Below are 22,560 nucleotides of genomic sequence, written 5' to 3'. Positions count from 1 at the left end.
ATATGAAAAATATCCTCAGTTTTATTCTCCCAAGTGCCTAACGGGCTCCCTCATAGTAAGTCACTTAATAATTCTTCTTGCCCCCTATGGTACCATTTATTTTACAACCATAATATCCTCTAAGGTGGCACCATAAAGGACTAAACATTCCCCAAGGCAAGAAGGGCAAATGCTGCTTTATGGACCATATTTTCAGTGCCTTTTTTTGAGCTTGCAAAGGAGCACTGATCATAGTTTTAGCTAGCTCTGAGGCTCTGCAGCTCATTTCATATGCTGTTGCCTATACGTTAAGATTCCCTTAAAGGCTTGTGTTTTGGGTATCTGCCCCCCTCCCACTCCTTGTCCCATTTCCCTAACCCAGCATGGTCTTTTATTTTTCATTACAGAGGAGGCTGAATATTTCTCAGAGATAAGTGTTCAATATGGTATAATGAAAAGACCAGAGAACCAAAATTTAGATTTAAATTGTTGTGCTAACTCTGCTGAATTTTTGCTGGTGACCTTAGGCTCATCGTTGACCTTCTCTAATTCTGTTTCCTCAGCTATAAAATAAAAAGAACAGTGAGGTCATCTGTGCTTAACTCTCTATCTTTGCTGTAAGGGTTAAATGAGAAAGCACTATCCAAGTGTGAATTTTCATTGTGATTGTGTTGATTATATATGTGCATCAGTATATTACGGGTTTGTTAGCAACTGTATTCCTGTGTGCTCTGCTCCCATTTCCCCAGCTCCCAGAGATGCTGAGGATTCCTGCCAGATGGCTGATTTGCCAGCTGTGTCTTGTTTTATCATTGTAAATACTACATGCTTCAACTGAAAGACTTTGCTTATAATGTAGTATGTTTTGTCCTTTATCTCTTGCAGATTGAGAATTACATTGTGGAAAATATGAAGTCGGAGATGGCTCAGATACAGCAGAATGCAGTTCAGAACCACACAGCCACCATGCTCGAGATAGGGACCAGCCTCCTCTCTCAGACCGCAGAGCAGACCAGAAAGCTGACAGATGTTGAGACCCAGGTACACCCCTGAGCCAGAGTCGTCAAACTCTTAACCCAGATGATTTTTTTTCCTTTAAGTTACTCCATAAACACAGAGCACATTTCAGCACTGGGATTGGGGAAACATACACATTTTTGTTTATTGGTAATAACAACAATGACTGCCTGACATGCTATGCATGTTTCTTTTGATTTCATGAGAGTTGGTATATTTAGCTTTGTATGTGCTTGCAAAAACAGGACTAGGACTGTTTGTATGTGCTTCCAAAAGCAGGCAAGGGACTTAATCAGCATTTAAATTTCAAATAAACACTTCAGCTACCAACTGTGATATGATACATGTCAAACAGAATAACCATTTGTGTCAAATTGGTGCCTTTGATGTACATTTTTGACCTGTCCTGTTTTATCTCCAGTAGTACTCTAACAGTAATGGCACCTGCAGAGGTTTTGTGCAGTCAGTGGATAGGAAGGAAAACCCCAAATAAACTGATCTGGAATGTGCAGATTTTATTTTTATTCAGCATGATTTTATAATGAGAAGTCAATTAAAACTCTTTGTGTATATGTGTGTGTATATATATATATATATATATATATATATATATATATATATATATATATATATATATCACCCTACTCTGGACAATGATATTTTTATGTACAAATCAGTAAAATTCCTTTTAACTATCACTGTCCCAAGCCTACCATTACAGTTTAATGAAAATATTATTTTTGATGACTGGAAGATGATCTCTTGGTCCCCTTTTAACCATGGAAATGGTTATTCCTGTTACCATTCTGAAATCCAGAGGATGATTCTGTCTCAATGTAATAGTTGATTTCTGGAATCAAAGGTGAAGTATACTGTTAAAAGATAAACTGAGGCACATTAAAATTTTCAAGAGTTTGAGTGAACATTGATTCAAATTGGGCAGCACCTAACTGAAAGTATTTAGCTCTACTGCAGGAGCTAAGGGAAAAGTTTTAATAGAGAAGATGCAGAAGCAAAGCAAGGAAATTATTTGATTGGCTGTAGCTTAAGCAGTTGCCTTATTTGGGAAAGCCTAGTTGGCTGTTTGTGATTGGTTGTTCTTAAATTTTACTTTCTTAGATTCAAGTGCATTGAGTCTGGCTTAGATTTTGCTTTGCTTATGTAGGTTACCAAGACATTAAAGCCATCTCTAATGGCCTTTAATGTTTAACTCTTTTAACAGTATAAATTCAAAAATAATATGCACCCTTATTTCTATTTTGTGTCATTTGTGTTAATGGCATCACATAGATCAAATGTTGATATTTAAAGAGACATAACAATAATAATTTACATGGATAGAGCATTTTATATTATGCAAACCACTTTCCAATGGACAAACGATGTTTGTGAAGACTGTTTAGAACAGAAAGTTTGAACGATTTTCTCACATTGATACAGCTAGTGAATTGAATTTGGTACTCAAAATGATTCATACTCATTTCTTTCTCTGTCCTCCTTGATTACTAATACTAATAATTATCTAATTGAATAAGAGCTTAAATGTGGATCACATTGGAACAATAAATCACATAGGCTTTGGAAAATAATTTTTGTTGCACACAATCATCAGATAATTATGGGGGATGAGGAAGGGAAAATTACGTATTATAACTAAAAATTATGAGACTATGTAATCTATTATCATCACACTGAGCAAGCTTGTTGATCTATGAACCAAGCTTGCTCAGGGGTGTGAAGCTTCTTGTGGTATGAATAATGTGTGTCCTCTCTTATTTTTACTAGCACTGAATGCTCACCATCTCCTACAAAGCATTCTATATATTCAAAGACTGAAATACACAATTAATATTACCCTACTTGGTTGAACATTTGAAATTTTTATGCATTTCTTTTATAAGTTTTATGACATACATGGCAGCATTTTGTTTCATTTTTTTCCATCCCCAAAATTGAGTTGTTTTTATTCTCTTTCCAACTGGGAATTGAAGTTGTCGGGGAAAAAAATCCCATTGTCAGCATACCAGTCTCCAAACTGTTAAGATGCATGCTATGTAAAATTTTAAGAGAGAACAACTTGTTCTGCATCCTTAAGGCTAAGAGATGTGTACTTTATGGACAATAGCACAGAAAATTCATAGAAAATAAACCTATTCCCTGTATAGAGCAGCTAAAGTTGAATAGTCATTAAAGGCTAATGAAAATTTATTAGATGCTCCAAGAAGAATTTTAATATAGCTGAAACCTGGAAAACATCTCAGAAATCACAAATCCATCAGAACTTGCAATGAGAGGAAGGTGGAGATAGATTGTCTGACAGTGGCTCGGACAAACTAGGTCCTACCTTAAGAGTGAGTCCTGGGTGTTCTTTTCATCTTCATTTTAATATCTTCTAATCATCTCTGCTATTCATAGCTGTGCTGCTCCCACCCTTTTTCATGTGAATGTATATCCATGAGGTGCTTATTTGAACCTTTGCAACAGTACATCATCTACTTAGACCTAATCATTCAAGTGCACTCAAGTTCTGATGCAAGGCCAAGTTCACAAAGTGAATCCTGGATTATTCCTTAATCTCAAAATGCTCTAGTATTTAATAATAAGCATTTATAAACCAATAGATCCTTTAGGGCTATCCAGGCATGCTCCCACATTTTTCCTCCCATATTCATTCTACTTTGTTTCTCGTTGGTAAGTGCTGCTTTTCCTAAACTGATTTCAGGTCCTCAGTTATTTTAGGAATTCATGCCAATGGTTTTGCAGTATATTTTAGTGCCCTAGCTTTCACATGATGTTGTTATAAAGATAAGTAACTTATTGCTTTCTAGTCCTCTGCTGACCTTCTTGACTTGAATTTAACAAAAGGTGGTAGAGCCTTAGTTTTATTGCAGTGGCACTTGAAAATATTCTTGTGCCCAATAGGCATCATGATCAGAAAAGAGACAGAGAATGAGTATATCTAAGTAACCCTGCTGGTCATGGTGGTGAGATCAGGAACCAGCACTGGGCCTGTTCCTTCCTCCTTAGTTCAGCTTGCAGTGTTTTTCTTACTCTCTTATCAGTTCATACCAATATCTCCTCTCCTTCCAGTTCCTCTTTCCAAGTGTGCAGTATGAAGGGCTTAGTTTCAGACATTATTCATGTCCCTTCCTGTAGTGTGAATCTATTTCTGACTTCTTCCTCAGGCCAGTTTTGATTAGAGGTACACTAATAGACAAAAAATGACATTAAAATTTACCTCTAATAATCTGAGCTTGACTCTTTTTTAAGCAATTTTACATTTATTAGCTTTTTAATAATTTTTTAAAAACTTGATGGGGTGTAGGTACTATTATCTTCCCTTGTTTAAAAATGTGAAAACTGAAACTCAGAGAGGTAAAGCAACTTTCCCCAGGCGAAAATACTAGTAAATGTTAGAGGGAAGATTTGAACCCAGGCAGTCTGGCATGAGTCTACATGCTTTACCACCTCTCTATCTGTACTGCCTCCCTCTTGTGATTCCTTTCTCTCTCAAAGGCTGCAGACACAACTTGGGTCCAAGCACAGGACAAAATGGAAATAAGATAAAGCAAATTAATGTGGGCCTAATAGTAGCAACTGAATGTTTTCTATAAATGATGAAGATGCAGCTGCTGCTGAAGGTACCACTAGCTATTGGCATTTTACCATGTGTCTGCACATCATTTCATGTAATCCTAGCATCCATTGTTGTCCCTGCTGCTTGCTGGCTGTATAACTGTAGGGAAGTTCTATAGACACTGAGCTTACGTTTCCTTCAACTTCCAATGATTTATATGGAGCCATGGTGTTAGAAATAGAATTTAATAAAAATTTTAAAGCTATATTTTGAGTACCTCCTTGATGCAAGGTATTTTAATAGGTACTAAATAGAATACAACAATAAGTAAAAGTCTTTATCTTCAGTGAGCTTAATTGAGTTAATGTGACAAAACTTTTCTAAACCATTTCTTTCTTGACTTTCCATCAAGTTAATTAGCTATGGAACCTTTCCCCACAGTTATAACAATGCATCTTTCCAGTCTCCTACTGTGTGTGTGTGTGTGGGGGGGTGTAATAGACCAATGGTCCCAGCTGCTGTGCTCTGAAATCCATCACTGTGTTGGTACAGAGACCACAATTCTCAGGGGCCACTTCCAGCCAATGACACATTGTGGCAGTGATACTTAGACCCATTCCTGGGAGCTGCAGGACTCCACTGACACATGACTTGGCTAAGGGCTCTCCATCAGCCTTGCCAAACTTTCGCACAACTTCCCTGCAGGCTACAACTTCCAGTTAGCCTTACTCCCTTCCCTCTCTTCTTCACTGTGGTTCGATCTACATCCCAGTCAGAAGGTGACTCTAGCCAACTCTGGCTTCTTCCCAATTTTCTCTCACAGGCATGTCGCCTAATAAATTTCCTGCAAGTCTAATTCATCATCTGCTTCTTAGAGGTCACAAACTATCACACCTGTTGTTTGGACTTGACTCATACAATTATAAATTTAAGGCAGTCCAGGAACAATTTAATAAATGAGATTGAATCTCTAGGTGGAAACAGGTTTGAAAGGACAGAAAGGGCACCTCTCAAAGTTGAGCCACTATCTCTTTAACTTGATGAGAGGATAGTTGAATAAATATTTAACTTTGGCCTAATTGAAACAGCAGTAAAATAAATTTGCTAAAGGTCATCCAAGGAAAATACCCTGGTAATCAGTTTTCTCAAAAGGTCTGGAAAAAGTGTTTGATAACCCATTAGGAGAGAGCTCAGTGAACCATGATCCATAGGTCAAGTTCGAAATGCCATCTTTTTTTGTTAATAAAGTTTTATATGTTGTATATGGGTGCTTTCTCAATAAAACAGCAGAATTGAGTAGTTGCACCAGAGCCTGCCAAGACTAAGATATTTACTCTATGGCCCTTTACAGAAAAAGCGGGCTAACACCTGCACCAAGAAACAAACTTCTAGAGAGCAGGGATTTTGTCTGTCTTGCTTACTGTTCTATCCTTAGGATTTAAAACAGTACTTGGTACACAGTAGGCTCTCAATAAATACTTATTGAATGATTAAATTCACTGATATTAGTCTCTTAGTTTCTGTATATTTCAGTCCAGTGCTCCCAAGCCAAGGGCAATGTCCTAAGGGTTGTGTGTTGATGGTAATATATACCCACGAATAGTGGATGGGTCAGAATAGGACTTTGAACAGAAGCAGCCTACTGCAAAGATATTCTGACTGACTGAGAACACTGGATGAATGTATTTTCTCTGTACTCTGAGGAGCATGAGAAATTTGGCCATCTTCCTGCCTCGTAATGCTAGTGTAGCATTGGGGTGAGTACTGGAGAGAAGTCAGATGCCCTCAGCCGCAACAAGCAGAAGATCTCCTGGTGATTGAAAGAAATCATTTTGATAGCAGTTGTTATTGACTGAGGTGAGATACCTTTCTTTTCCAGAGGGAAGCTACTTGTGTACAGCTGCATGAGCCTATGGGAAAGAACTCAGACTAGAGACAGATTACCTGGCTTCCATTATGACTCTACTGTGAATTAGCTCTGTTGGGCAAGTTACTTCTACCCAAAATTTCTGCATCTGTAATACAAGAACTATCTCTACTAAACTCCATAACCCAGTGAGGTTATCATTATATTATAAATACATTATATGTTTATATATAATATAAATTAAAATATGCAATATAATTAAAATAATTATATATAGTATTATCTATATATTATTATGACTAAAATTAATAATTCTCCAAGGTTAACTAATTTTCACATTCAAATTTCCTCAATTTTTCTGCCAAAAATTTTATAGACATTTTACTTTTCAAGACTTAATAGTCCCTTTTAATTTGGAGTAATCTTACATTTTTAAAAATTGAGGTATAGTTGATTTACAGTATTATATGTTTCAGATGTACAACATAGTGATTCACAATTTTTAAAGATTATACTCCATTTATAGTTATTATAAAATATTGACTATATTCCCTGTGCTGTACAATATATCCTTGTGGTTTGTTTATACATAGTAGTTTGTACCTCTTAATCCCCTACCCCTATCTTGCCTCTCCTCACCTTCCCTCTCCCCACTGGTAACCACTAAATTGTTTTCTGTAACTGTGAGTCTGTTTCTTTTTTGTTATATTCACTAGTTTGTTTTATATTTTAGATTCCACATATAAGTGATAACATACAATATTTGTCTTTCTCTGTTTGACTTTCTTGTTTTTCTTGAGGTTTTGCTCTGTATACCGTCCCATATTCTTAAATTGTGTGAATATTTCTTTTACTCTTCCATCCACTGTACTTTTTTTTTAAACTGGAAATTAAGTCTACAGGCTTAATTAGGTTGAGTTGAACGTGGTGGTGGGAGTACTTTGTAGAATTACTGGTCACGTCCTATTCCATCTCATCAGGAGGCACAAATGCCAGCTTGCCACCCTCTCAGTGACGCTATTTTAACTTGGTGAGGGTAAAAGGCTTCATAGCTCTCCATTCCAATTGTCCATTTTCCCCTTGGAAATTAACAAGAAAACTGTAGGGTGATACTTTGTCACGTTGCCCATCACTGACCAAATAAATTATTTCATTGATTTTGTAAAATGGTGATCTAACTCTCATTCCATGTACATGTACCAGCCTTCATTCTTCTGTAAAAGTCTGATTGCCAGGACATCATACCTTGTGTTATACATATTTTTTTGAAAGACAGTTAAAGTAAAAGAAAACACAAACCTACGGCAAGGCTGATTGGAAAGTTAATATGCCAGTGAAAGAAATTTTCTTTTGTGGGAGATTTTCCTTTCAAGGAAGATTAGATGCACTCAAGTATTAAAGGGAAGCTGGATGAAATTATCTAGCTCACTTTCTTTAAAAAAAATAGTAATTTTTATTTTTTAAATTTTGCTTATTTTTTAAAGAAAGAACTGAAATTTTATAGTCCATAAATCCGCAGTTCCAAGTCTTATATCTTCCTTACTCTGTGGTATATTCTGAAAAATTTAAGCTTTGAAATTGTTTCTTGGGGGCTTGTGTCATATACTCTTCACTTTCCCCTTTGCTTTGCTTTCCTTCTCCTTTCCTTTCCCTTTTTCTCCTTCTCTCTCTATCTCTTTCTTTCTTTTCTTTCTTTCTGGTATATGCTTTTGGAATGTGTTCAGGCTAAAGAAGGAAATGTCTTTTGTCATTTTAATGGAACACTTAGATTATTGCTAAGCAGCAATTTCCATAGACACACGGAAAGAAAGTGGTCAGTTTATCATAGTTTCCTGTACAGTTCTCATCAGTTGCCTGCTTTTGAACTTCAGACCTATTTTAATACCTCAAGGGAGAGAGCTGAAATAAAGCAGCTATTGGGTTAAGGCGATGGGGAAAGAAGAGAAGGGGTTGGCTTTTGTGAGATGACCTTACACTTAGCCTGGACTTCTGAGATTTGTCGCCCTCTTTCTCCCACATTCAGATGCTGCTTTAGATTTGGGCTGTTATAATTGAAGTCCAGCTTGATATTCACCTGGCCTGCTACCTTCTCTTGTTACCCTCTGAGCATGACGCAACTTGAAAACCGACTCACTATCCACTGCCTAGCGTATCATCTAATAGTTCTGAGTGCCCCAGGATTCCAGGCCCCATGCTGGGCTCTGGCGGTTTGGAGGGCTCCAGATGGAGTAGTCCTGCCTCTGTGCAGCTGACATCCTCACGGGGCAGAAAGGCAGCATATGAGCATACTGACAGGATGATTTCCAATAGTGATGATTTCATAAAGAAAGTAAAACAAGGCCACCTGATGGAGGATGATGGGGGAGCTCCTCTACAGAGAATAGCCAGGAAGGGCCTCCTTAGGTAAGACATGAATGATGAAAAGAAATCAGCCATGCATCTGGGAAGGGGTGGACATTCCAGGCAGGGGAAACTGCAAAGAACCTGAGATGGAGATGAATTTGGCATGTTGGGGTAGCAGAAAGAAGGCCAATATTATTGGAGCATAATAAACAAGGGGGAGAGTTGAAAGGAAGTGAGATCTGAGAAGTAATCAGGGTCCTGATCACATAGGACCTTGTAGGGCTAGGCCAAGAACTTTGGAATTTGTTCTAATTGTAAAGGGAAGTCACTAGCATATTTAATATATGAAATGACATCTGATTTGTGTTTTTAAAAAGATCACTCTGGTTGCTGTGTAGCAAATGGACTTTGTAGGACAAAGTAGAGAAAAGTTAGGAGCTATAGTGTCTCCAGACTTAGATATAGGCAACTTCATCTTCAATTTTGGATGGTTCCATTTTGTTCTCAGTGTTCTCTCATGTTCTTCTCAGACATGGAAAAGAACAATTTTTGTCCTTTGTAAAATAAAAGTTTTGGTATTTGAGAATATCAGGAAGTATGATCAGAGAATACAGTGAATAAAGGAGAAAACAGATTTCATTTAACAGCATATGATATGGTTGATTCAGGGAGACAATGTACAGCACATTGAGGGTCTTCTCTGTGCCAAGCACTGTTCTAAATCTCACTAAAAAATGTAGATGTGTCATCCCCTATTTTATTATTTTATAAATTGCCATTCTAGTTAATGAACAAACAAACAGAAAACTTGCCCAGACAAAAATATGTTTAATAGTTGAAGAAAGTTATATCTTGTGCATCCCTCATCTTTACATTCTCTGCCATTTTTTTCCTCTGGGCTGCTTTTAACTCTGTCTTCAAATCTCAGGTCCTCTTGCTCCTGTGTTTCCTCAAATGAAACAATTCAGGATGGGAAATACTTTTTTAACTCTAGAACACTCCACAAATATGAGTTTTAATTAGTAGTAGTAACTTTTAGACTGGTTTTCAGATCCATATTCATGACAGTTGTATAAATGAATCATAGTAGCTTAAAACTTTCTTAAAGCTAAATGCCCCATCTCAGTATTCTTTTCCCTAACCCCCTGGCCCAACCCCTTCAGTAGGACTGGGGCTAGTCCTGCTGAAGGGGAATGAGAGCAAGTTATGCAAGACTGGATCATATATTTGTAGTAGCATATCCTGTCTTTATTTTAAAATGATATTCTGTTCAACTTGTATTTTTTTACATTAATTTTGATCTTTCAAAATGTTGCATTCAAATATTACTTATCTTGATTATTGAGTTTTTTGACACATCCTTAAATTTTACAACCCAGGCAGTTGCCTCTCTCATCTCACCCTAGTCCCTGTCCTGCTCCCCCTGCAAATACATCCCCTTTCCCCACAACCTCCATTAGCCCAAGCCCAGCCCTGATTGTGTCAGTATATTTTGAAAAGGCTTTTTCTGTGTGCATCTGATATAATTCCAGGTTTAAACCTGCTACAAAGAAGGAGGAAAGTTCTACTGGTGTCATTTTTAGAGGAGGACCCTTTAGATTGATATTGACCCTCCAGAAGGTTTCCCAGGTTCCTTTCAATACATAGTTCTAAAAAAGGTATGGTGGTTTTAAAAATTCTCGAATGACATAGGGAGCTTTTAAAACTATAATTTTACCTTCTTCCTTGCCCTTTTTACCTCCCTTAAAGAAGAAGGAGAAGGGGACAGGACAAAGGCAGTGGCACAGTTTGAAGGCATCTTCTAGGACTGGAATGTGTGTCATGTTTGCTTGGAGGATGGATAAGTTTGGGTTCATGGCTCAGACTCATGTTATATTAAAGCTTGACTAGGGCTTCCCTGGTGGCGCAGTGGTTGAGGGTCTGCCTGCCGATGCAGGGGACGTGGGTTCGTGCCCCGGTCTGGGAGGATCCCACATGCCGCGGAGCGGCTGGGCCTGTGAGCCCATGGCCGCTGAGCCTGCGCGTCCGGAGCCTGTGCTCCGCAACGCGAGAGGCCACAGCAGTGAGAGGCCCGCCTACTGCAAACAAACAAACAAACAAACAAAGCTTGACTAGCAGCATGAGTCTTTGTGATTCAAGATGAGGTGAACATTTACTGTTTCTTGAGGACCCAGCGTAGTGCAGTTGAAAGGATAACTAACAGTCTGTCTTCAGTGCATTCTGGGTTCCTGGTCACTTCATCTCCTCAGATGAAGACCCAGGATGGGTTATTTCTCCCTCTTCTTGGTTTTCTGTGTAAAGCATCAGAATTAGGTCACAGTATCTGGGTTTGAAACCCAACTCTTCCCTTGGTTCCTGTGTGGTTTCTGGCTTCTCTCTGAACTTCAGTTGCCTCATTTATAAACTGATCATAACAATTCCTCTTTTCAATGTGTACCCATGTCCGTGATATGATGACATCTGGAAGGGCTGACATGAACTAACATGATAGGTGTTCAGTAATTGTGATCATGAATCTGTCTAAACTATATCACGAGTTTTTTGCACATTTCTAATTAGTTTTTGCGAGGTGATGGATCAAGGAAGACATGTTTTACATGCCTAGTAGTTATTCTTTGTTACACACAATATCTAAGACCTTGTACTAACATTTATCTTGTACTTGTAAATATCGGAGATAATATATATAAGACAGTTAGCACAGGGGAACATCCTAGGGTTTGAGGAAATGAAAATTGAAATATGAAAATGGATTTAACAACTCAGTTTTCTCATTCAGCCGCAACTTCAATCTTGAACCAATATAATGTTTGAGACATGTAAGGCATTAATTAGTAGAATGTAGACCATTTAATTATTCTAGAAGAAATATAATTTAAAAAGAAAACACAGCTAAATAAAAACCCCAAAATAATTGTTTTGACTCTTTGTAAAGATTGAAATGTTTTTATCTTTTATCTTAAGGTACTAAATCAAACTTCTCGACTTGAAATACAACTGCTGGAGAATTCATTATCAACATACAAGCTAGAGAAACAACTTCTTCAACAGACAAATGAAATCCTAAAGATTCATGAGAAAAACAGGTGAAGATTGTTGTATTCCAAAAATATGTACATTTGTACTTATTTATATCCTCCACCACTCTGCCAACTCTTAAAAAAAGATAGATGTAATTTGCAAAAAGAAAAATACGGAGCCAAATTAATTTTTAATATAAAAAGGAATGAGAGCTTAAGGTGACTACAGCAAGTATGTCAACAATAAGACTAATACTGTTGCTTACACTCTTGAAATATTTCTTTTTATAACTTTTAACACTAATTTATCTACTGTTCAGTTGTTCAAATCTTACCATATCCACAAAAATTAATTGATTCTATGACTAAATCTGGTGACACAAAATATTGACAATTTTCAGCAGAACCAAAAAGTAAGGAAAAGATAGAGCATCTGAAACTCTGTAACTTGAATTGTCACTCTACCAGCCCTAAACCTTGTACAGAGCTACAAGGTTTGAATTCAGAGATCTTTCACGGGAGAGAAGCAAATTTTCTTTTCAGAAAATTATTTCCCTATAAAGCTGATTCAAATGTTGTTTCCCACTTCCATTTAAAGCCATTAACTCTGAACATAGTAAATTTCTTTGGTTAGCTTTATAGATGTGTTTTATAAACTATGAATCATCTCAGGTAAGTGAAAGGGACTTAAAGATCCTGATAGCCAGGATGATATATAGACTACATGATTTTGAAGTCACTGGCATTCATGATGGGCAATTCAGTCAAAGCACTGACCTCTGTAGAACAAATATATTGTATATTAACTGCATTTTCTTCTGGATATTCGGACAGCTTGAAGAAGTTTCGGTTCTTATGCATTATATTGATTTAAAGATCTTTGTGTTGCTACAAACTAATTAAATACCACTGTCTCGGTGGAATCAGAGTTTCCACCATATTCCAAACCAGAAAGGCACCTAAGATGAACTGCTAGTTCTCCTTTTACTGTACAGATGAGGGAACAGACTCAGTGGAAGTGAGTGATCTATCCAAGGTCACACAGCTTGCTGGTGGCACAACTAGGAATGTAATCCAGGTTTCTTTATTCCTAGTCTTTCTCTTTCCACTGTAGTGCATGATCTCTCAGTACTGTCTTCAACCTAGAAGGATTTCCCAACTTTATGCTAAGTGTAGGCCTTAATGACAATGATTATAATTAAACTTTTACGTGAAGAAGATAAACCTGACTTTTGGTTTAGAGTCTGAAAGGGGTCAATCCATGTTTTGTGACTTGTATTTCTAAGTCCTACATTTGTTTATCTTTGTACTATGTCATGGGGTAAACTGTATAACTAAATAACTATAAATAAACTTGACAGGACTTGACTCTGAACTGGTTGCATGATGAAATGTTCTGGAATTGAAAATCCTGTTTAAAAGTACCATTTATCCCACTGCATTTTCACAGTAACCAGACACATACATGGAACAGGTATACTTTATGGCAACTATCCCTTGATTTAGGGGTCCTACCATGCTTTAACTTTGTCGCTAAAAGCAAACCCCATTTATAATCACGTTTCAAGATGCTATTGTGAAAGCTTTGTCTAGGAATGAAGAAGTAAAATAATGACAATTTTAACGTATTCTTAGGTTGTTTTTATAATTCTATAAATAACACACATTTATTGTAGAAAAGTGAGCAGGTATACAAGAAAATTAAAAACCATAATCCCATCACATTGAGAGAGCTTGATATGTTGCTGTATAAAAAATATAAATATGTTTTCTCAAAAAGTTGTGTCATGCTATACATACTGTTTTGCAGCCTGCTTTCTGTGGAGATAGATACCTTTTTTAATCGGTAAAGATCCCTCTAGTATAATTCTTAACAACTACATGATATTTCATTTTATAGGTGTAACCTAGGGTCGTTTTGATTCATCTCTCACTAAGTGTGTGGCCACATATGATTTCTCTATTAAAAAAGTCATCAGCATGAATTTACACTCTTCAATTCTCCTGCTGCTGATATGTGTATTATTTTTTGGTGTATGTCTGACACTTTAGCTGGGAGGCCTGAAAGTGCTCACCCTTAACTACAAAAACAAATGCTTTTCTTAAGTGTCACTTGTACTCTGCTCTCTCCGTCTCTTCTTGTCTCTGTCTCTTTCCCTCCTTCCTGCTCATATTCATTCTTTCTCTTCTTTTCTTTCTTCTTCCCCCCTTTCTTCTCCTTCCCCCACTCTCCCTCCTCCTCTTTCTTCTTCCTCTCCTCTTCTTCTAAATATACCCTACCTACCCTAATTCCAGATCATGTCGGATGCTTTTGTCTTTCCATTATGATTCTTCATATGGCACCTGGTATCATTTCCTTCTATGGTATTCTCACCATAGAATAATTTTTTTTCAACAGCAACTGCTTAAAAAATGTTCTCTCTGTTCCATCAGTAAAGCTGAGTCAAAGTTTGAGCTCTCAGAAGAGCTGCACTGCGGGTCAAGTGTGCAGGGTTTCTCCAGGTGGCAAGACCTCTCAGAGGAATCTGACTCCTGATCCCAAGCACATACATGCCTTCTGCTGATGAGTTTTTCCCTCACTGAATTCTAATTTCTAAGGAAAATTCAGGTTTTCTTATATATACAAATCACACCGTTTATTGATAATGATAACTTTTTTCAAGATTATAACAATTTCATTTCCTAGCAGTATACGTATTTCACAGTGAATTCAGGGATTTAGATTTTAACTTGAAATTCATTTCTGCGCTCATGCTGAAAAAAACTTAGATGCATCTTTTATTCCTACTCTGCACCCCTTAGTTTTTGAGCCTCAAGTATGACATTACCTCACATGTGGTTCCTTGGGGTATTTTTCTATCAAAGTGCTGAATCTCCTGGCATTTCCATATCTCTGTAGTTATCTGTGTCTTCCTATTGACGGGTCCATGTGTATAATGGAGTGTTGGTGCGACATCTCTTCTTAAACCAGGCATATTCTTCCACGAACCATTTAGAAGAAAAGTGTTTTTCTTTATACAAGGCAGAAGTACCCATCTGTGATACACAGCATACTTTCCCTATTATGTTTATTATTATTGTTTATTTTCATATGGGAAATGGAATTGGAGGAACTCTGCCAAGCTCTTTCTAGATCAACAAAGAAACGTGCCCCCCCCATACCATTTAAGTGGATAGAAGGTGAAGGTCAAGCATGAAGCTGTTTATATAATTTAAAATAGTTTATTGATCATCCATACCTATTCCTTAAATGAATCTTAATCCTCCAAATGCAACAAGAAGCTATTTCTACATTGAGGCATCTATGAAATGTAAGAACAACATGCCATTTGTCGGCCAGGTCTGGTTTGGATCAGCTAATACACTTTGCAAAGGGGATTATCTAAATTACGCTTTGCTTCCTCCCCCGGGAATGTTAGGGGTTGTGTCTGGGTGTGTGACTTACCAGTTTTGAGTATGATGGGGCCTCAGCTGCCAAGTCAGTGAACTGGCCCTTCAGAGGGTCCACCACTTCTTTGGCACCACTTCTTTGGCAGAACACAGAGGAATAGTTTATGGACAGGATTATACTACACAATCATGCTGAGGAGTCCTGCTGATTTACATCCTGACAAATTAAATGTATCGCTTGTAGGGTTGAAAACAGAATTTTGGCCTCATTAGGTTCACTTCTTTATCCCCTAAAGGGCCAAAGGCACAAAGCAGGAGTAGGATTAACAACACTTGCTCTGCTGTTTGTTTTCCTAACAATCTAGTTGGGGGTGACTCCAAGAAGCTTCCAGTTTGCTTTTTTTAGGATTTCTTTTTATTGGATGCTATCCTAATCTCAAAACTTGGTTTCATTCCTTACCTCAAGGAAATAGCACTTAGAAGTAAGAGATCAGTAACTGGCCCATATAATTGAAATTATACAACCAAGAACTCAAAAAAGGGGAAGCATTAATATTTACCTCACACAGAGGGTTGGTATGACAAAGTGAGACATGTAATTGTCAACTTTTATTGGATTTCTCCAGTATATTTCTGCTCAAAAAAATAGAAAAGAGAGGTAGACAGGGAAGGATGTCATAATGCAGATCCCTTCAGCTGAGCTAAATATGTAACTGGATCTTCTGGTGTCAAGATTTGGTCAGCTAACTAGGTTTCAAGGCACCTGTCCATCTGTGACTTAACCCCAACTTTTTCCAAGGTTGGAGCATAGCCAGGTGAAAAAAATATTCTAGAACAAATTCTTCTGCCTCACCAGGGTACACAGGAAGAGAAATCAACACTCCATGTGTACAAAGATGGAGGCCTTGGGCTTTCTTGATCAAACTTGTGTTGAATATGCAGAATGAAGATTAGGGAAATCTTCAGTTAGACCATTTAGAGTGAAGTGAAACTACACAAATGGTGGTCATTCTGACATAGTTTCAGCAAAATTATCTGCCTAGTTATCTAATATCAGGCAGGCGAACATCTAAGCCAGGTGCTTTACATACACTACTGCTAATCCTCCAACTAATCCTGCAAACTATCTATTGTTATTTTCATTTTATATGAAGAAACTCAAGTTCAAAGAGGTCAGGTAACTTGCCCATGACCAAACAGCTGATGTATGGCAAAATTAGCATTCAAGTCCATATGATTCTCTGTCTTAATTATTATAAAAATGTTTTTCCAATATGATGCAGCCTCAGGATTAATTGATGTGGTTGTCAAGTTATCCTCAGCATAATCAAATACAAATTTGGAGAAAGGGATAGGCTAGTTGTTTTTGGCCTACTCCTATACAGATTGTTATTTATTCCTCCTAATACTAGAGTAGGAAATATAAACTATTTATTTTACCTTGGGAATTCACTGAACTTATTTGACAAGCTCCATCTATCTTCTAGCTAGAGGTTATGGGAAGCTATTAAGTTAATTTTAAGTTATTGAAGTGTGTATAATTTCAAGATACTAAACTATACCTTGCTAACAAATTTTTGTAATGGAATAGTGAAGTATTGATTTTTAATACTTAATATGCCTAAATAAATGAAAAGTTAAATCACAGTCTTTCTAATCAAAGTTATCCTCCATTTGATAAGTTCTTTACAAAATACTAAAGTAAAGTCACAACGTTATCAGTCACTGTTTATGTTGTCAATTCTATCTTCTAAATGTTTTTCCAATCTAGCTTTTTCTTTCTATTTACTCTGACTCTGTCTTAGGTCAAAATCCTATTAATTTTTGTCTTAGCCATTGCAGTGACCTCTTTGCATGGCTTACACCTCATGTCTCTCAAACCTATCATCCCAAAGTCTGCTAAAGTTCTAAAATTCAAGTCAGATTATTTTTCCCATTTTTTTAGGTCTCCACACACACTAGTTCAGCACAACTTTTAAATCTCTAGATAGCATCTGCCCAACCCTCTTCTCGTTCTCTGTAAGGGACTGAGGAAAGTTCAAGTTCTTTAGCATAGAACATGGTCCATGATCATTATAATCCTAATTTTATAGCCTTACTTTCAGAAGTCTTCTTATATTTTAGAAGTATGGTCTAATAGCTAAGAGCAGGAGCTCTAAGGTCAGACTGCCTGGGTTTGCCTTGATTCTGCTGTAAACAACTCGGCCACATATTACTTGTGTGACATTGAGCAAGTTGTGTAAACTCTGTGCTTTGGTGTTCTCATTCGTAACACAGGGATGATGATGATAGTGGTACATGGAGTTGATGTGAGGATTAACTGAGTTATTGCATATAAAATACTGAGGGAAGTGTTTGAAACACATAATAAGTGTTTAATCATACTAGTTGTTAGTATCACTGAAGACGATGTTTTTTCAGACATGTTTGATGTTTGTCTTGTCTGGAATGCCTTGTAGTCCTTTATTCAACTCACAAACTTCTGTCTCTTCAAAACTCAGTGCAGATATTACCCCTCCAAGAAACTTTCTGACTCTGCCAAATAGATTTGCTCATTACAACTTATGTGATAACACTCTACCTTGTTTTTTCCTCCCATTACTTCACTTATCCCATCACATTGTAATGTGTGTGTGTGTATATGTGTGTGTGTGTGTGTGTGTGTGTGTGTGTGTGTGTGTGTGTGTGTATCTCTACTACTGGGCTGTGACCTTCTGGAACACAGAGACTGTGTTTTATTTATTTCTGTCTTCATGCTCCCAGGCACAGTTCTCTACACATAGTATATAGAGTATTAAATGCTTTTTGAATGTTGACTGATGAACTGGCAAATGAACTGGCAAATATCCCAATAAATGTCATTTATCTATGTACACAGAAACACACATACAATTTAAAAAATATTTTAATGGAAAACAGATCACATAGTTTACATTAAATATTGTAAACATATTCATTGTTCTTAACATAAATAAAATACAGATGGCTTTTATACCAGTATTCTGCATCCCCAAAAGCCCATTGCATGGCAGCCAAGGTTATCAGTGCACATTTTGAGTTCACTAATTCAACCCAATTTTTTCATCTCTAGACAGCATCTTCTCAGACCATTCTAGACTCATGACTATTTACCACATCACTCTGATTGATAAAAAAATCAACACAAACTTAACTGATTTAAATTTTAAATTTTATAGAAGTGTATAAATTGAAATTCAGAGTCCCAAATTCCGTATTCCTCCACCCCCTGCAGAGAATCATCATTAACAGATTGACAGTTCGGTGCCTATTCTTCCAGACTTCTTAATGAATATACTAATTATACATGTGTATATGGAGCGTGCATGTTTATCTGTGTGCTTACAGAGATACCCATATACAATTACACATATGCACAAGTACGTATTTAAATCATATATGTGTATGTGTATAGATTGTAACTATTTTTAAGATGCTGGGGTTTTGTACTTTATAACAATTTATCATAGATATATTACACATGTAGCTATATACACATATAACTCATTCATTGCTCGAGATGCACCAAAATTTACAATTTAGTAGATCTTTTATGTGATTATTTTAAATTTTCGAAGATATTAACAAATTATCTGCAAATTTGACATTCTCCCCAAGTGTGCATGGGCTTTCTGGCTTCCCCAAACCTTGCTAGCCATTTGATTAATCTTGTCTACCCGAGAGGTAATGTTGTGCATCTTTTCCTGGTTATTGACCATTTGCATTCTTCGTCTGTGACTAGCCTATTCATGTATGTTTCTCATTTTTCTATTAGATTGTTTATCTCATATCTTTATTTCCTCATATAAGCTCTTTAATGGATGTTAAAATTTTGTTGTATATGTTGTAAATATTTTCTCTAGTTTGTCATTTATTGTTCAACCTATTTTTTACAGAAGAACTATGATTTTATGTTATGAAGTGTATACATATTTTTTCTTCTTGGTTTCTGGCTTCCACAGTATATTTAGCTTATTCTTATTTACCCCAAACTTTAAAAAATTTATTTGACAATGTTTACTTGTAGTGATCTATGCTTCTGTTCCACATTTGAATTACAGAAATGTTTAACTTCATATTAAATATGAAGTTTGAGAGAAAATTTACTGTGTTCAAGTTAGAAACTTAAAATATAAATTTAACCTGAACTTACTGTGCCCTTGCTTGAATGGGGGAAAAAGATCATTCTTTAAAACCCATATTTGCAACATGTGTTGACACCATACAGATTAAAAATAATTTAAAAATTGAAACATCTGTAAGGAGATTCAGACAGATGAAAATGAGAAGGTTTCTGTATTTTTTTAACATCTTCCTCCTTGTTTGAGGGCTATACTTATATACATAGAGCTTAGGCAACTGTAACTCCTGTGAATTCAGTTGCTGCTATGTTAAGAACCCTATTGTGGGAAACAATTTGAAAGGGAGAGCTTTTTCTGTGAAAGCTTCAAGATGTGTTCAGTGATTTGAAATATTTCCAGTAAGATATGTTGGAGGAGGCAGACTGAAAATTAGGGGAAAAAGTCAACCAAAAACTTTAAATAGGGCTTTATATATACTCAATTAGAGCCTTTTGCTGAAGTTAAAGGCCTAGATTATTTTGTTTATTTTATTCTTCATTAAAGTGCACCTCTGCCTCAAACTAGAAGTTAAGTGCCAAATTCTATGCATGTCTCTTCTCAAAGTGTTTCTAGAAGGATGAGAAACGTGAAGTATTGAGAATCTTGTGAGAAACTCTGTCTTTGGATTTTACGTTCAATTTGAATAGATTTAGGTGCAGAGTTTCATAAATTGTTGTTCCATGGAACACTAATCCTAAAGGATGCATCATGATAAAATTATTTATTTAATTTAGCATTCCCCAAAACTTGACAGTAGAACTCAACAATGGAATGCCTAATAAAAATACACTGAATGCACTCTAGAAAACAGTACACTGGAGTTTGGAATCAACATCCAGGTTTTGGATTATGCATTTAAACCTAAACTAAACTTGCTGCTGAAGGCCATCATAGAGAAAATATGACTACTTTGCCAATTGAATTTAGGACAGTGGAGTTGTCATGTTGTCCTTCAGATCAACCTTTGTATATAGAAGTCTCCGTGCCTAGGTGAGCTGGCCTCTCCCAGCTGACCTGGATAGGGAAAAGTAAGAGAAACAATAAAAGACCTCAGGACAAAATGGGATATGATCAATATATTGAGTAAGAAAATTAAATTTAATGACAGAGGAGTTAAGGCAGAGTGATATTTAAGAAAATCTCAGTTCAGATTTTTTTAAAAAATGGCTTGGCAAAGAAATTTTGTTTTTATATGTGGAGAAGATGGATAGGTTAAAATATTGTGAAAGACAAGCTCCCAAAAATAACCAGATGGAGAGCAGCAAATACTAAAGAGATGTTAAGTTGATGCCTTGATTCTTGGCAAAATATAAGCGGGTGGAAGTAGATAGAGATTATGTTATACTAAATCAAAGAGATGAGACACTAAAGCTAGTTTTCATAGCACTGGGTTGTCATGGGCAGATTTCTAGTCTAAGTTAGAAGACATGGCTTTTTATTTTGGTTATGACACAGTATGTACACAATTTTATACAAGATATTTAGATTCTTACCTATAAACTGGGGCTTATAACATCTACTCACTCTGTATCACTATATTACTTTAAGAATCAAAGGAGATAAGGGTTTTAAAATGCTACACAACTAAAATGATGTATTACAACAATGTGATTAGTAAGTGGAGATGGTATATGAATATTTTCTGGCAGAAGAGTTTTGGATTCAAGCCAGTTTGGATATAGTGAGGAAGGGCTGACTTCCCAAGTAGATAATAACTAATGGATGAGAAGTATCAAAGAAAAGAGGATAGTATTTTTGGAAGCCAGATATGAAGAGAAGATGGAAGGGAGTGATGAGTGGTATCAAAAAGGTATCAGTTTTGCCTGAAGAAGTCTAAAAAGTTGTCATTAATATAAAGGGTATCTCTAGTAAATAAAGTTAATAGAGAATTACTAGAGTACAAAAGTTACTAAAGAGAATCCAAGTGAAGAAATAAGATGAGAAAATGACTAGAAGAGATAATTAACTGGTAAGACCTGCCATTTGGGAAACAGTATGACATGTTTCCAATTTGCTTATAGTTTTTAATGCATATTTATTTTTAATGAAATATTTCATTCCCAGTCCAGTGAGATGTCTGATACACAGCAGGCTTCTTACTTCCCTGAGCAGTCCCTTCTTTATTTTACATGAATATCTATTTTAAGATGACAGGCTATGTTGATATCATTTGATAACTGGTAGTCATGGTGCATTAAGGTTGTTTGGTGAATTATGAAAATTAACATTCTTTCCAACATGCTAAGTGTATACTCCTTTTACTTGGGAAATGCAGACCTTTTCTTCCACAAGCCAGTGTTGAAAATTTTTTCCTTTGGTACCAGGACTTCTTTGATCAACTTTCCATTCTCATCTCTTTCCAAAATATCCTGAAAATCAAAGCAAAACAGACAAAAAACTCCTTTATTGACATCTCAGATAGTAGCCATCTTTTAGTATATGTCTTCTTGAACAAAGAATGCATCAAAAGTAGAAAGTGTCAAAACACATATGCAAAAAAAAAAAAAGTGTTATGTCTGAAATAGAAGTTTCTTATAGCTGCTTTTTTTCATTTGAGGTTTTTTTCTTTCATTTTTTTCATTTCATTTCTCTCTAAAAATGAATCCTTAGAGTAAGAATAGTGTCATTTTACATAGTGCTGAGAGCACTGTTGGCACGTAGCAACTAATAAATATGAATTATAACTATAGCATGATATTTTCCAAGCCAGAATGTTACCTACTAATTAGGAAAACTGAAAGGCCAGTGCTCATCTTATTCAGGAACAAAATGGTAATTCAGAATTTTTATCCAGTATTTTATGACTATACATCCAAATGTTGCTCTTTACATTAAATTCTAAGGTTTCTTGGTAGTATACTATAGCTCTTGTGAATTTAAAAGAAAAATTTCCCATAAGTTAACTGACTCTATTTTATGGGCATTTAACATCTGATCATTACCCTAGGAAGAGAAACAAAAATTATTAAAAAGTAAACTGAGGAAGAGCTAAGGCATCCATTGTGGTTAATTCTCAGATCTGAAGGCCAAAAATTAATGGGCACAGAGACAACCTCCTCTGACATCCATAGCAAGTACACTAATCACTTAAACCAGTGGGTGGGTAAACTTTTTAACCAGTAAAAAGGCTTTTGGTTGTATTTTGTTTAGTTTTGTTTGTTTTTTAACTACTGACTTTTCCAGCAGCAAGTTATTGACACAGAAGAAAACACTATAAGACAATGAATC

At 36.2% G+C, this 22,560-nt stretch overlaps 1 protein-coding gene across 2 annotated transcripts in view; it reads left to right on the top strand.

Moving 5' to 3' along the window:
* The window catches only part of ANGPT1 (angiopoietin 1), a 251,656-nt gene that overhangs the window by 153,580 nt on the left and 75,516 nt on the right, over window positions 1–22,560 (top strand). For both annotated transcript variants that reach the window (XM_004282936.4, XM_012537839.3), the window contains exons 2-3: window positions 865–1,020; window positions 11,748–11,869. In XM_004282936.4, the coding sequence (XP_004282984.1) occupies window positions 865–1,020; window positions 11,748–11,869 (278 nt within the window). The remainder of the gene's footprint in view (window positions 1–864; window positions 1,021–11,747; window positions 11,870–22,560) is intronic.

Source organism: Orcinus orca, chromosome 17 (assembly GCF_937001465.1).
Source record: "Orcinus orca chromosome 17, mOrcOrc1.1, whole genome shotgun sequence".
NCBI classification, from domain to species: domain Eukaryota; kingdom Metazoa; phylum Chordata; class Mammalia; order Artiodactyla; family Delphinidae; genus Orcinus; species Orcinus orca.
Note: the sequence above shows the minus strand (reverse complement) of the source record. Positions and strands in the feature narration are given on the sequence as shown.